The sequence below is a fragment of the Primulina tabacum genome, chromosome 3 (assembly GCF_025594145.1).
Source record: "Primulina tabacum isolate GXHZ01 chromosome 3, ASM2559414v2, whole genome shotgun sequence".
Lineage (NCBI taxonomy): Eukaryota > Viridiplantae > Streptophyta > Magnoliopsida > Lamiales > Gesneriaceae > Primulina > Primulina tabacum.
This window is the reverse complement of record NC_134552.1, coordinates 12,272,623-12,286,470: the sequence shown is the minus strand read 5'-3', so window position 1 is coordinate 12,286,470 and position 13,848 is coordinate 12,272,623. Positions and strand designations below refer to the sequence as shown.

Below are 13,848 nucleotides of genomic sequence, written 5' to 3'. Positions count from 1 at the left end.
AAGAAAGGCTAGGATCAAGCATCTTTTTATCGAAATATTTGTAAATAGATTTTTTGTTTAACCATAACTGTATGAAAGTTGTCTTCGTTACATGTGAAAAATATCTAATTTTAATGGCATATCGGATCAATATTTGATGCAGACTACTAACTGGAGTGATCCTGGCACATGAGTTGATGCGTGGATGGTTACATATCAATGGTAACTTGCTGATACTTTTACTTGAATTAATTTTCCTAAGGTCAATAATTTGTAGTTGGGGCAACAAGTGTCATTGCTATCCAATCTTACTGTCTATACAGAAGAGCATTTGAAACATGAAGCTATATAATTCGGAAATATTTAAGTTGCGTGATTATTAAAAGATGCAGCTTTTTGGTATCGTGGTGAACACTCGATGCTACAATAAGCTCAAACAACATCCAGAAATCACGATTCCCAAACCCGTGTCATTATTTTTGAATTGATGACTATAATTTTCTCGTGGATTTTTCCTCAAGAATCAAGATCTTAATTGGCTAATTGCTAATCCTCACTCCATCCCAGTTAGGACGTAACCGTAGGAATTGTCATGAAACACCCAAGCGTTCGGTCCGAAACAGAATGAGTGCTATTTTTTCATTTTAATTTCTTATGTCCCTTGCAGGTTACCATAATCTCAAGCCTGAGGTAGAAGAAGGTATTTGTCAAGTACCATCTCATCTGTGGCTCGAATCAGAGGTGATGCCTGGAACCAGAAACACCCCCCCGCTCACATGTACATCAACATGGTCATATGGATCCACAAGCATACCATCAACAGTATCATCATCGTCATCGTCATCTAAAAAAGGTGGTAAATCTGGCGCAGAAACTAAGCTAGGCGAGTTTTTCATGCACCAGATAGCACATGATGCCTCTCCAGCATATGGTGGAGGATACAGAGCTGCCATGGTAGCGGTTAATTATAAGTATGGTTTACGTCGTGCTTTAGACCAAATACGACATACGGGGACGTTCCCTGAGTAATTCTCCGTTGAGTCATATGTGGTTGTGTTTGTACACACACACCTTGCTGGAGAAATTCTCAAGAGGATCATTCGGAGAAGTTGTGGATTGGCTCTCCTTCATATCTCGTGGGAGCCGGGGGTATATTTGTGGAGTCAAGAAGTAACTTTTTTAAAAAACAAAATCAATATATATGTATAATTTTAATTAAATATATTTGGTATATTGAACTCATTGTTGATAGAAATGAAAGACGTCTCTTCCCCTCCTTTCTCAGAGAGGGCCCAAGCATTCGATGATATCACCTCAATTCTTTACCTTTACTCCACCTTCGAGTTCAAGGTCATTTGCGAGTACCCTTCTCACCCCTAATCCACGGAGTGGGGATGGTTTTCTGCCATAGCCACCAAGATGTGGACTCCTCTCGCTTCTCTCAGGTGAAAAGTTTGGTGTTGTGAATGCTGTACGGTATGGAGAGCTCGAAATGGACACTGAATATGGGACTAAAACCTTTCTGTGGCCAATCATGCTGGTTTTGTCTGAATGTTTGCTTATATCATCTACGTAGAGTAGATCATTGATACGTGCCACAATTTTGAATGCCAAACTTTCTAAAACCCTTGAGTAGCTCTCTAAAATGGACTTCCCTACATCCTTAAGAGTTTCAAAAACAGGAAAAACAGATCATTATAAAGATTAGCAAAAAGACGAGGCTTTCAAGAAGAATGAGACTAGCTGGTAGTTGGTATAAACCTTGTTGCACTGTATTTTGCTGACATCTAAGTCAGTTTTTGAAAGACACGGGAACCGTTGTCTCAAACATAGAAGAAGGCTTTCAGCTCTTTCAGCAAGAAAATCCGTCTTGTCTCCTCCATCTATCACTAGCTCTTTAACAATCTCCCAAGAGGATTTAGCAGGGGAACTGTTTGTGGCTCGTTTTTTCCATAAGTTGATTGCTGCCTCCAGTCGATTTGCTATGTCTAAAGCTGCATGTTCAGTTGACAGATCGAGGCAATCAAGCAAGCATTCCGAGGAGAAATGTTCGGTAGTGATGCAACGGTATATGACATCCCCCAGACAGGCTCTCCCATTCTAGCATTTTGAATGAATTAACATCAGATTGTCAATTTGGTTTTGTTGTATGATATGCAAGGGGACTAGAAGTACCGTAGACTTTATGATTTGAGAGATAAAAAAACATTTTAACTTCAAGAAATTCATTATTTGTTCATAAATAGAATCTATATATCATCAGCATTTGCTAAAAGATTAAGGTAGGAAAACTATCTCATCTTCTTCTATGATCTTGCTTTGATGGTGTGCATTTAAACGGATAAATGTAAGATTTTTAAACCTTTGGAAGAGTTTCTGTGTATGATTCTGGAACTTCCATCTCAGCTAAGGCAATGCTGTTAATAGCCATTGCAGCTTTATGAATCTGATTTGCACATTCACGCCTATGATTTAATTGCTTTCTCGCGTCTTCAGGGAGACCGCCATGGGGGACACGTGGTACAGGCAGCCACCATTTATCCTCCTGTCGTTGAATGGCTTTCTGGAAAGAAACTGCACCATTGGCCTCTGGTGCTATTTTACCTTTATCAACATACCAAAATTCTGAATTGGTGAATCCGTCTAGCATTTCCTGAAACCAAAACAATGTTAATCTGACACTTGAACTAAAATAAACAGGTAAGATAGCAAGAAACGCATTCAGATCTTACTAGCAGCATGTTGTCAAGTTTTCGAAGAGCTGGGAGATTAAGAAAAAGATCTGATCTTTGGCGACAAGTCATAACCTGAAGCATCGAAGGTGACCATCAATGAAATATCTTACCGTTTAGATAATAGACTTGAACTATTGTCTAATTTCATGTATACAACTCTAAGAAAATTAATCGAGCCCGTGTGAGAGATCTAAGGCTTACAATTATTCATAACTCCATATCAGTTGCTAAAATGGCATAGGTTCCGTCATAGTTAAGATAACTGTGCTATTTGAATTGTCAAGTATATAACTCAATTAGTGAAAAGCAGAAGCATCAGCTGAAAAATTAGCAGGATTTTTGAACCATTTTCATTTTACTTTTCTAAACAAGGTCTATTGAGAATCGAATGAGTATTACCTCAACCATAGTTCCATCAGGTAATGTTTGGCAAGATGGTGTCAGTTCTACTATATGATCACCCACACAAACAAGGCATTCAATCTCTGTTTCCCACATTGCTTTCTTCTCAGATTGTAGGGGTTCCAATCTCGACAGTTGCCCAAATACAGTAGCTGCACGTATAAGAATTATGATGTCAACTTCAGAAGATGTGAAATGAAAAGGAAACAGCTAAAAAGCTTTTACCGCAAATATTGGTGATGGCATTCGAAATAGCCAGGGCAGGGGAAACCAGCCCTTTGCCACTTCCAGACATGTCTTCACCAAGTAAAAGTTTTGCAAACCTCTCTTTCATTACCTCCAATTCTATTCAAATGAATCAATATCATTAGCCAGAAGTTAAAAATTTAAGCATAAACTCACCAATGATTCACCAAATGTCTTTTTATCCCTATTTCTATGTTAGGTTTTGTCGAAGAAGATGATTGTCCAAGTTCATACATAAAACTATCAAAAACTTAATCTCGTTAAGATCATGAACTTGGGCAACTCTATCTTAAAAGTTAGCTCGATGGATTCTAAGCCTATACAGCCGATCTGAGATATCTAACGATACAAAACCACAACCACCACCAAAATATGTAACTTGCTTGATGAACTAAACACAAAACAACAAAAGATATTCAGCAAAACAGAAATCAAGTTCCCAAAAAACATAAATTTGAACATATCTGACCTGAGAGTTTTGATCTTTGATTCTTTGACTTACAATAATAAACACCACCATCAACATTAGCATTAAGCTTGTGTTTCCCTTCAAATGCGTTGTTTTTCAAGGACTCTGCTGCTCTTCTCATAGGCCAGCACAGATGATCTAACAAAGAGTTATCAGATCCTTTCTTCTTCTTGATACTCTCGGTTACACCTTCCATTTAAACTACAACTTCCAAAATCAAGAACACCAAAAAAAATAGCTATTTCAGATCAATAAATGATTGGCGTAGCTTGATTCTCATTGTCTGGAAAATGGCTTATCCAGTGCCATTAAATCTCACTCCAAAGTCTCGATTTTTAGTCAGTTTAATGAGCTCAAAAGGTGAAAAAAAACAAGTTAAAAAGCAAGAATATATAAAAGGGATTGAATATCATTTAACTTGAAAGCTTTTACCGGGAACGGTGGACTTGGTTTTCAAAATTCTACAAGGCGTGGAACTGGTAAAGCGACGAGATCAACCTCTAGTTCAAAATGTGAAAGTGATATATACTTACATAGCCGTAAGTGTGGCCGACAAACCGATTGTTAACCCTTTGTAATTCATACGAATATTATGTTTTACTTTTTTTTTTTAAATAATTGGTTAATTGTAATCAAAATAAAGATTTTTAAATACCCAATGTATATATAATTTTATAAATTATGTTGAATAGATGAGAGAAATACAAAAATATTTGTGAGATGGTCTCACGGGTCAATTTTGTGACACATGTATTTTATTTGAGTTACTCATGAAAAAATATTATTTTTTACGTCAAAAGTATTACTTTTTATTATAAATATGGATATAGTCGACTCGTGTCACAAATCAAGATATGCGAGATAGTACTATTTTGATATGTCATGTTACACCAATTCTTTTTAAAATTTTGTCCAAACATGATATTTGGTATTTAGATTTTATTTCATGTACTTATCATCAACATTTGTTGCTATTTTTTCCTATGATTTCATATTTTTGTATAAAAACAAGCCAAATTTATAGATAATAAATGTACATTTTAAAATAAATAAAATCTTAAAATATCACAATTCACAGCAGTATAAAAATCTTTTTTGTTACCCCCGAAATTTAAAACAAAAAGGAGAAAAAAAGAGAGAGAAACAAGAATCAAACGCCTTCGCTGATTGGTCTTTTTCTTCCACATCTATGAATCCGAATCATCGTGAACAGAATCAACCGAAAAGGTACCCTTTTCCCTCGCAAAATTGCTGGCTTTTAGTTTATGATATTTTATTTTCATGATAATGTTTATATATTTGTATTATTATGCCGTTATTTGATTTCGACGACTGAAATTTTTGGATATTTTTACAATTTTTATATAATATTAGTTTTCCTTTTTGATTATTCGAGACTGGTAGTATTGTTTCTGTATCGAACACGATGATTCGAGTAACACATATTGTCGTTTTCGGTTGTTTTGATTTCCTGGATTGTTTCTTGGATGTTTTGTTCGGTTCACCGCTTTTACTTCAAATCTTGATCCTCTCTATGGCATCGAATTCGCTATAGGAAGGAGGTCTTGAGCTTTACGATTGATTTGTTCATATTACTGTCAACAGAGGAGTATAGGCTTTTATTAGCTCGATGGGGGAGAGTAGGAAAAGAAAGGTTGTTAATAAATGCCCTTTTCCGTGTATTGACGTAGTAAGATTGGTTTGTATTTAAGCATGCAGGTACAAATTTCTGATTCGTTTTCATTATTCATTCTATGTTGGACCGGGTCCAACAGGTCATCTTGCCTTATGAGAGAGATTTGGAGGGATCGCATGTTTCAAATTTATTTATCAGCTGGTTTAGGAGTTCCCGTGGCATTTCTATGGGGATTTGAGTTTGTTAATTTGTTTTTCCTACCTCTCGAGAAGCAAGATTGGCATATGATATATCTGTGGTTTTTGGCGTGGCAACACCTCAATTTTTTTGTGAATGCATTTGAAAATTAGCTTCTTTTACAGATGGAACTTGACAACAAAAATATAGACCTTGGCAAAATTATGAACTAATAAGGTGATCTTTGAATGGTTTGCAAGGTATTTTGTCCGGATACTGAAGTGTTGTTGATTCATCTGCTGTCACTGCTAGAAAGTTTGGAGTTAAGTTATAGAAGCAGCTGGATTCTTTTTCTCGACCAAAATATACAATTTAAGCCATTTTTGTCCTTGGACTATGACTAGTCTATATACTGTTGCTGAGACCAATTGAAGTTCTTGTGGTATTGTTGTTTACATTCAGTTCACCATTATACATTTTGGTTTTTCCCCTTCCCATTAATATTCGTTTTCCATGAACTTGTTGCTGGGTTGTGTCCACGATTTTCATTTATAGTTGCTGAAAGTTGCCTTCATCTCTATATGATTTACATGTTTCAAAATATAGTCATCACCTGTCCCATTATTTGTTGTATTAATTATATCTTATGCAGTAGCAATTACCTAATGATTTAGTTTGAGTAAACATGCTATTCCAGGTAGCTCGTGAAGCTGGAATCTTTGAAGATTCGGGATCCTGCCAGCTCAAGGTTTTCAAGTTTTTTCTATGTCTATGTATGATATTGTGTGTTGGTTTAAGTTAGAAATCTTGAGAATCAAGTTGAATTTCAATAAAGCTGTCCTAACTTTACTGATGGATTTTTGAATATTTTAGTCTAATATTTGTGGAGTTTGTTTAAACACAGTGATTTAGTTTGTTTTCACTCTATAAACATTGCAGAAAACATGAGAAGATTACTTCATGGTGTTTGGAACAGGCACATAAATCCTTTGGAACTGATGAAGATTTTCTACTGGTAAAGCTACCAACTCTATATTTCTCTCATATGTATATTGAGTTGTTGACATTTGACAGCGGTAAAATTGTGAAAAATGATGGTGCTTAAAAATATGACCCTCGTATCTGCTCATCCTCGGCGTTTTCTTTTTCAAATTTTTACTTGCTTGTCAACAATTTCCAGGGCTATAGAGTTTGGCCTTCACTTGTGCTAGTTTTGATATTTTCCTCTTGTTGAGAGGTGGAAACACTCAGCGGTACCAACATCTTGATCCTTGCGTCTAGATTAGTTTTTATTAACTTCAGAAGGTGGCGTGTGTCAAATTTTATTACAGATTTGTCTAGAAAAATTAGAAAGGGTCAATGGGACTCGTCAGGGACGAATTCTTTCTATCATGGTCAGTTCTCCATCAGTTTTTGGATGAAAGAAATGCCATTCCTTTGGTTTACTGCGCACATATTTGTCGTCCTTCGTTCTTTTATACATCACTGTGTTAGTGTGTGAATATAATCTCAGTATATTTGTACATTATTACAGAAGAAGCATACACGACTATTTATAACATACAGAAGATGTTAAATCTTTTATTGTTACCCGAAATTTTTTAAAGACAAAAATTTGTGTGAGACGGTCTCACGGTAGTATCTTATTGGAGTCATCTAAAGATTTGTGAGACCATCTCAAGAGACCTACTCCTTTTTAAATGGATACTACATGTATTTTTTATTTATAATTTTCTTTTAACGATTATACTAGGTTTTTGTTATAAAATAATATAACATAAATACTAAAAAAGGGGAAAATTTGTAAAATAATCAACTATTTTTTTAATAAAATGACTTCCTCGTATTTGAAATGCACTTGATGATATAATTTTTCAAAAAAAAATAATTAACCAAGATTAAAAAATAAAAATACCCAAAAAAAACTAACAAAATATCAACAACAAAAAAAAAAAGTAATATTTCTACCTAAGGGGCCGGGACTTTAACTTCGGCCCCTTCAGAAGTTAAACGAGAGGCCGAGCTTCATACCCAGCCCTCCTTTAATTTTTACAGTTATTAATAAAATATATGAAATCGTAGCTTTTTAAAAATACTACTATTAATTTTAATATATGGTAAATAAATCAATTAGATTATAGTTATTGATCTGAGTAAAACCTAGAAGTTTTATGTAAAAAAATCAATATAAAACTGAATTTAATAAAAATTAAATTTTATGGGAAAAACAATATATTTAATTTGTTTGATTTCTTTAGAAAAATTATAGATGTCAAATTGAATAGAGGAACTAATTTTTTGAAAATAAAATCCAACCGAATTTTTTAATTGGTTTACTCTGATATTTCGATTTAAATAAAAATTATTCGCAACCCTACCTTAAAATTATTTTATCGTTATTAATTTTGACAATATAGTTATGTTTAATATTTCTAAAAATAATATTGATAATCTGTTTCACATTATCTATTATTATTCGTATTAAATAATATTTTTCAGTTTATTAATTATTAATAATCATAATTAAATTAATTGTTTACTATATGTATAAATTAATACTAGCAGTTTTTTAAAAAATAAAGTTTCATGTTTTTTATTTATTAATAAAAAATTATATAATTTAAGAAATGTTAAAAAATTAAAAGAAGGGAATGCTATAGTATGTGTATAAATAGTATTTTTCTACAAAATTAAAGTTTCGTATATATATATTTTTAAACAAAAAAATAAAATAAAATGAGAAACCGGCGTCTGAGACCGCGGCCCCTCATTTGGTTTCCCTCGGAAGCGTGGTCTTGTTAATCTTGAGGCTTTCTATGAAATCCAATCGAACTGTAAACTCCGAAATTTAGTTTTTACACTTCTGTTTCTTCTATTCTGCATCTCGTGACTTATTTCAAGAATTGAAGAAGCGCGATGTCTAGACTGTGGTCGAGGTTCACAGCGCTATTCAGCAGCAGAACATATTCTGGAATGGATAAGTCGGGGAATAGGTATTACGCTAGAAATGAAGAAATCGATGGTTTTAGTAAGTGCCTCCTCTTGGGTGCTCCTCATTTGCCGTATTTGGTTCTTGGTTTTCTCACTGTAAATTTTTTCAGATGTATGTGGGTTTTGGGTGATCTTAGGGTTTTGATCATGGGTTTGTTTTTGCTCTATCTGCTTATCTTGCAACGGGTGATCTTAGGGTTCTGATCATGGGTTTGTTTTTGCTCTATCTCCGAAGTTTTGAACATGGGAAAAATGCTAGTGTGGGCTGTAGTTCTTCAAGATCAAATCTTTTATTTTTTTTATACTATTGTGTCGTGGCTTAACTTCTTAAGAATGTTCATTGGCGTTGATTCTGATCGGGATATCGCAATGTTCTTGGTTGTATATTTGTTCAGTGAAGGAGAAGCGATGGGTAGAGTTTAAAGGAGAGCACGATCCTACCTCCATTCCTGGTATGTCTTCTCATCCTCTAATTTCTTGGTTGAAATTATTTGCCTTTCAGTTGCATTTGAAACTATTCTATAGTTTACAGCTGACACCCTGTCAGTTTTTAATATGTTCTTCTATTACATTATTTATGCCTTTAAATCTTTCTTATAGTTTTTGTTTGCCATTATTGTGATTGTTAAAGTCAAGAACCAAATTAGCCGCTGCTTTGAGTGCATGGTTTTGTTTAACATTTTATTTTCTTTTGGTGATTGAAATTGTTGTCTTCTTCATGATTTTGATTGATGTCCGCCTCTCAGCCTATAACCCACCAAGGATATGGTTAACATTTCACATTCACATAAGCTTTAGTTCTTTCTTTGCGATCAGTATTTATATATGTTTCAATATTTTTATTGTAGTTGAATGGATATGCTGGCTTAATGGACAGCGCAAAAGAGCTCCAACTCCGGAGGTAGACGAGACGACATTTTTTTTATGCTTCTAAAGTATTTGTATTTTCCACGATGTACGCCTTTGATGTGGAATCCTCCATCTTTATGGGAACGGCTACTATCCTTGACTAGTCCATATATATGTTCTTGGTTCAAGCCCTTCCAAAATATTTTCTCAAAAGTTCCTAATTCATTTGGTTTGTTTTTGTTTGCTTTTGAATGTTCTCTTGTGGTAGTTCAGTTAATTTGCCTCCTTTAAGAAATAGTTGACTTAATTCATTAAAAATATTTTTAATTTTTAATATATATTATATATCATCAAAAGGTTTAAGATTTGATGAAGTTGATTAAAAAATTAAACAGTTGGACTGTTGATTATAGCACAGAGGAATTATGTTGTGACATAGAAGTACTACTTATTTTTATTCTTTGGGATCGAGCAGATAAAGTTCATATATGTCCAATTCTGCCAGAGTACTCTTGCCTATCCTGCACCACACTATTACTGTATAGCATTCATCATCTGTAACTGATCGTCACCTAGGGAAGCGATCATTTAATAACTGTTTGGTGAAAATATTTTTCCTTTCTCAGTACAAAACTCTCTACTCAGCTTGAATTTGTGAAACCAACTCGCCATTATGAAACAATCTACACTTCAATGTTTCTCAGTTCTCTGAAAGGTTTAGAAGGATACAATTGCTTCATGATAAACATCCCCCTCCTTACAGTGGACCCAGACACAGAAAGGGAGAGAGAGAAAGTGTCTGTGCGTATGTGTGTATCTGTGGCTTATCTCGTCAACTGTAGGGCCAAAAGGGCTTCTATAAGTCTCGTTTCTTGTGGCTTAAGATATTACTTTGAAAAACTTATTTCAGTCAATATTATGCCTTATGGTATGTGAAGCAAGAAAATTTTAAATTGTTGGTTTTTTTTAACAGGAAATGACTGAACTGGAGGCAAGAAGAGAACGTGTTAGACTCAGTGTTGCTCGTGAGTCTCGCTGATTTTATGCTCGCTTGGTTTTTATTTCTGCCAGATACTTGCTGATTAAATTTATAAAGAACCATACTAACGAGACAAAAGTTGAGCACCTTCTTCTGATGAATGACACAAAATGTCTCTCTGTGTAGCTTGAGTTTAGGCGTTAAAATATTATCCATATTTTGTTGTTGACCTTCACTTATGCGGAAACTCAAGCAACTGTTTTTTTTTATCACCATGCTATCTGTGACAGTGTTTTTCTTTTCCTTTTTACTGATTTGCACATAGATTGTTTTATTAACGTTGCCCTGTTCTTGAAAGTAACCTTTAATCTATTCTTATCACTCCCAGTTCTAAAGAAGGAAGAAGAGGAACGAAAAGCTAAAGAAGGAAAAGCCACAAGCATCGGTAAGCTTTCTAAATTTAATTTGGAAAAAGAGAACCTACTTTTTGGTGATACAATTTTTGCTCAAGCGCTGATTTTGCATGGTCTTTTATTAAAGGAAAAGCAGTGGGACCAGATTTAAAAAGCTTTATCCGGCAATTTCCTTCTGATTCAGAAGGTATTAAATGTTTTCTATGTTATCGCTTATTACTGGTGGTTTATTTAAATTTTATTTAATATCTCCAACTTCCAATGATGTGGTAGATATTTAAACAATTATGATTTTCTTGCTTTGATTGCCTCAGACATAAAAACAGGTAATAAAATCAAAGGAGGCCCTGATTCCCCGGATGTCCCAAGGTCAGTCTGTTTGACCAAGTAGCCTGGCTTCGAGTAGAATTAAACTTGTTACATTCCGGGCTAATACTGTTTAAACATCAGGTTTAGAAATTGCTGTGGTATTTATTTCAATATATATAGTTTCGATGATGAAACTGAATCTGAAATGTAGCGACAAGGACCCCAAACAATATCAGTCAGAGAAATATGGCCCAAATTACATCAGAAAAGAGCCACTGCAAGTTCCTCATTTTGCTTCATTCCCGCATGTGGTTTACCATGATATACTTATTCTTGATTATATTTATCGATTTTCACATGGATACATTTTGATTTCTTATATCTGTGGCATAAGTTTTTTATGACTTCCATGTTTAAGACCTCCAACCATTCCACCTCTGCACCCATCATCACCATTCTCCTGATTTATGAACTTCACTTGCAAAACAACACAAAGGAGTAATAAATATACATCTACTTTAATTTCAGGTCTTCAGAGCCGACAGGAACTGGTGAATCTTTCAGACCTGGGACATGGAAACCATGAACGGGATGCTGCACCAATTCTCAAGAGTATTTCATCTCATCTTTTTTTGCAACTCCTCCTCTGATTTTTAACTGTGATATGAAGGTGCTTCGTTTTTCAAACAATATTGGTTCCAAGTTTTTGCTGTGGATCCTTTTTCTTGCCAAAGCTTACTGCTGGCAGAAGATCCAACAACTATATCAATATCTTTCTCAAGTGATACATAGCCACCCCTCAAGAGGAGCATACTAGACACACTCATGGAGCCCAAGCAAGAGATTATAATCGTCAGAGCATAACCTGAGGCATTGTCATCAGTTGGGAACCTCGTAGGAGCATTAAAAATCTTCTACAATTTCAATGCTATTCCTATAAATGAGTGTAACATGGGGTATGTGTGGTGTAAAAGATTTGCAATGGCCGTATTGTGGAGCATCGAATCATTTTTGATAGGTTTTTACATTCTCTGTTGTTGGACGTGATATGATAACAAATGATTCTTTAACATCTATAATATGATACTTGGTTTTGGTCAATCTTTTTCTGAGTTCATGATGAGAAATCAATGCAAGCATCGAGCAGAGGTGAGGGTCGGTTCCCCATTGGCTTGCAGCATTCCTATATAGTTTTCACGAGTTCCTCTGATCAAGAAAGTTGGGAAAAAAATTACATCGTAATTTGCGTTTTCCTCATGACATTAGTTGTAAAAAACGGGAGGATAGGATTTACTGCAATTTTGTAGCATGTGGGATTTCCACTATGGCACAACAACTTAAGCCCGGCCCAAAAAAGGGACGTGGTAGAAGGTTATCGAAGCTCGTGGAATGATGGAGAATAATTTTTCTGAAAATAAACGAGAAAAAGGGGAAACTTTTACGCGAAAGCTCCAGAATGATCCTTCCACTTGTCTATAAATACTCGTGCTCATTCCCCCTGAGAAATCCAATTAAGAACTTGAAGAAATCTGAGTAGCTAAAATGTCTCTCATTCCTAGCTTTTTTGGCAACAACAGGAGCAGCGTCTTCGATCCATTCTCGATGGATGTGTGGGATCCTTTCGAGGGTTTCCCTTTTAACTGGTCGATAGCGAATGTGGGGGGCCCGGGCCAAGATATCTCGGGATTCGTCAATGCTCGCATTGACTGGAAAGAGACTCCGGAGGCCCATGTTTTCAAGGCGGATGTACCGGGACTGAAGAAGGAGGAGGTGAAGGTGGAGGTGGAAGAAGGAAGTGTGCTTCAGATCACGGGAGAGAGGAGCAACGAAAAAGAGGAGAAGAACGACAAGTGGCACCGCGTAGAGAGGAGCGGCGGGAAATTCCTGCGACGGTTCAGGCTGCCGGAGAATGCGAAGGTTGGTGAGATCAAGGCGGCGATGGAGGATGGAGTGCTGACTGTGACAGTGCCCAAGAAAGAAGCGAAGAAGCCTGAGGTGAAGGCAGTTGACATTTCTGGTTAAAGGATCGAAGAATACGATCTTTTCTTTGTATGTCAATGAAGTTGTTGTGTGATTATATTGAAGGACATGCAAGTTTCTTTTTTGTTGTGAGAGAAATAAAAGAGCTCCCGTTGGAGTTAAATAATTAAAAACTACCAAAATTTAAATAATGATTTTTTTTTTATATTTAATAACTAAATATATTTTAAATTATTAAAATATTTTATGATAAATATATATAACACGTGATAATAATTGAGTGATGTGATAGGTAGTTTTATATATATATTTTTTGTGATATGAATTAATCTTGTTGATATTTATAATAAATAATAATAATTTTTTTATTGATAAATTAAATAAAAATAAAATTATATCTTGATTTTTTGTGATTATTAATACACAAGGAATTTTGAATTTGTTAAAATGGTGTGCAATTTCAAGAATACAGCTTGCATAAATAAATAAAATTAATTAGATTTATAATTTTATATGGTAGTTGACAAGTTTTTAATAGTTAGTTTATTAGCAAATCAATTATTAATGTTAAACTTGATCAAATAAGTTTGTTTGATTGGATAAATTTATATTATGTGATTTTAAGTTCACTTTTTTTCACTAATGTAACGAATGTCATTCCAAATTTATCATAAAATTCTTTT

At 34.7% G+C, this 13,848-nt stretch overlaps 3 protein-coding genes and 1 long non-coding RNA gene across 6 annotated transcripts; 3 read left to right on the top strand and 1 right to left on the bottom strand.

Moving 5' to 3' along the window:
• Window positions 1-1,158: 1,158 nt before the first annotated feature.
• Window positions 1,159-4,325, bottom strand: LOC142540420 (rop guanine nucleotide exchange factor 5-like). The gene is made up of 7 exons (XM_075646545.1): window positions 3,832-4,325; window positions 3,342-3,461; window positions 3,114-3,268; window positions 2,712-2,786; window positions 2,342-2,632; window positions 1,741-2,079; window positions 1,159-1,641 (listed from the first exon to the last, which is right to left on the bottom strand). The coding sequence occupies exons 1-7, from the start codon at window positions 4,025-4,027 to the stop codon at window positions 1,294-1,296; spliced, it is 1,524 nt and encodes a 507-aa protein (XP_075502660.1). The 5' UTR covers window positions 4,028-4,325; the 3' UTR covers window positions 1,159-1,293.
• Window positions 4,326-4,935: 610 nt separating this feature from the next.
• LOC142540418 (uncharacterized) lies at window positions 4,936-7,286 on the top strand. 3 transcript variants are annotated; one of them, XR_012819090.1, is made up of 3 exons: window positions 4,936-5,058; window positions 5,437-6,392; window positions 6,584-7,276. It is a non-coding gene; the product is annotated as an uncharacterized LOC142540418 (long non-coding RNA). The 3 variants fall into 3 exon arrangements; XR_012819089.1 differs by having other exon boundaries at window positions 4,940-6,392; window positions 6,584-6,659; window positions 6,825-7,286; XR_012819091.1 differs by having other exon boundaries at window positions 4,950-5,058; window positions 5,387-6,392; window positions 6,584-7,277.
• A 1,092-nt stretch (window positions 7,287-8,378) lies between these two features.
• LOC142540416 (uncharacterized) lies at window positions 8,379-12,286 on the top strand. The gene is made up of 8 exons (XM_075646543.1): window positions 8,379-8,672; window positions 9,031-9,087; window positions 9,484-9,536; window positions 10,458-10,509; window positions 10,852-10,908; window positions 11,004-11,063; window positions 11,191-11,245; window positions 11,714-12,286. Exons 1-8 carry the CDS (start codon window positions 8,561-8,563, stop codon window positions 11,769-11,771), a joined length of 504 nt encoding a protein of 167 aa, XP_075502658.1. The 5' UTR covers window positions 8,379-8,560; the 3' UTR covers window positions 11,772-12,286.
• Window positions 12,287-12,718: 432 nt separating this feature from the next.
• Window positions 12,719-13,362, top strand: LOC142540417 (17.8 kDa class I heat shock protein-like). The gene has a single exon (XM_075646544.1). It carries the CDS (start codon window positions 12,728-12,730, stop codon window positions 13,205-13,207), a length of 480 nt encoding a protein of 159 aa, XP_075502659.1. The 5' UTR covers window positions 12,719-12,727; the 3' UTR covers window positions 13,208-13,362.
• The last annotated feature ends 486 nt before the right edge of the window (window positions 13,363-13,848 follow it).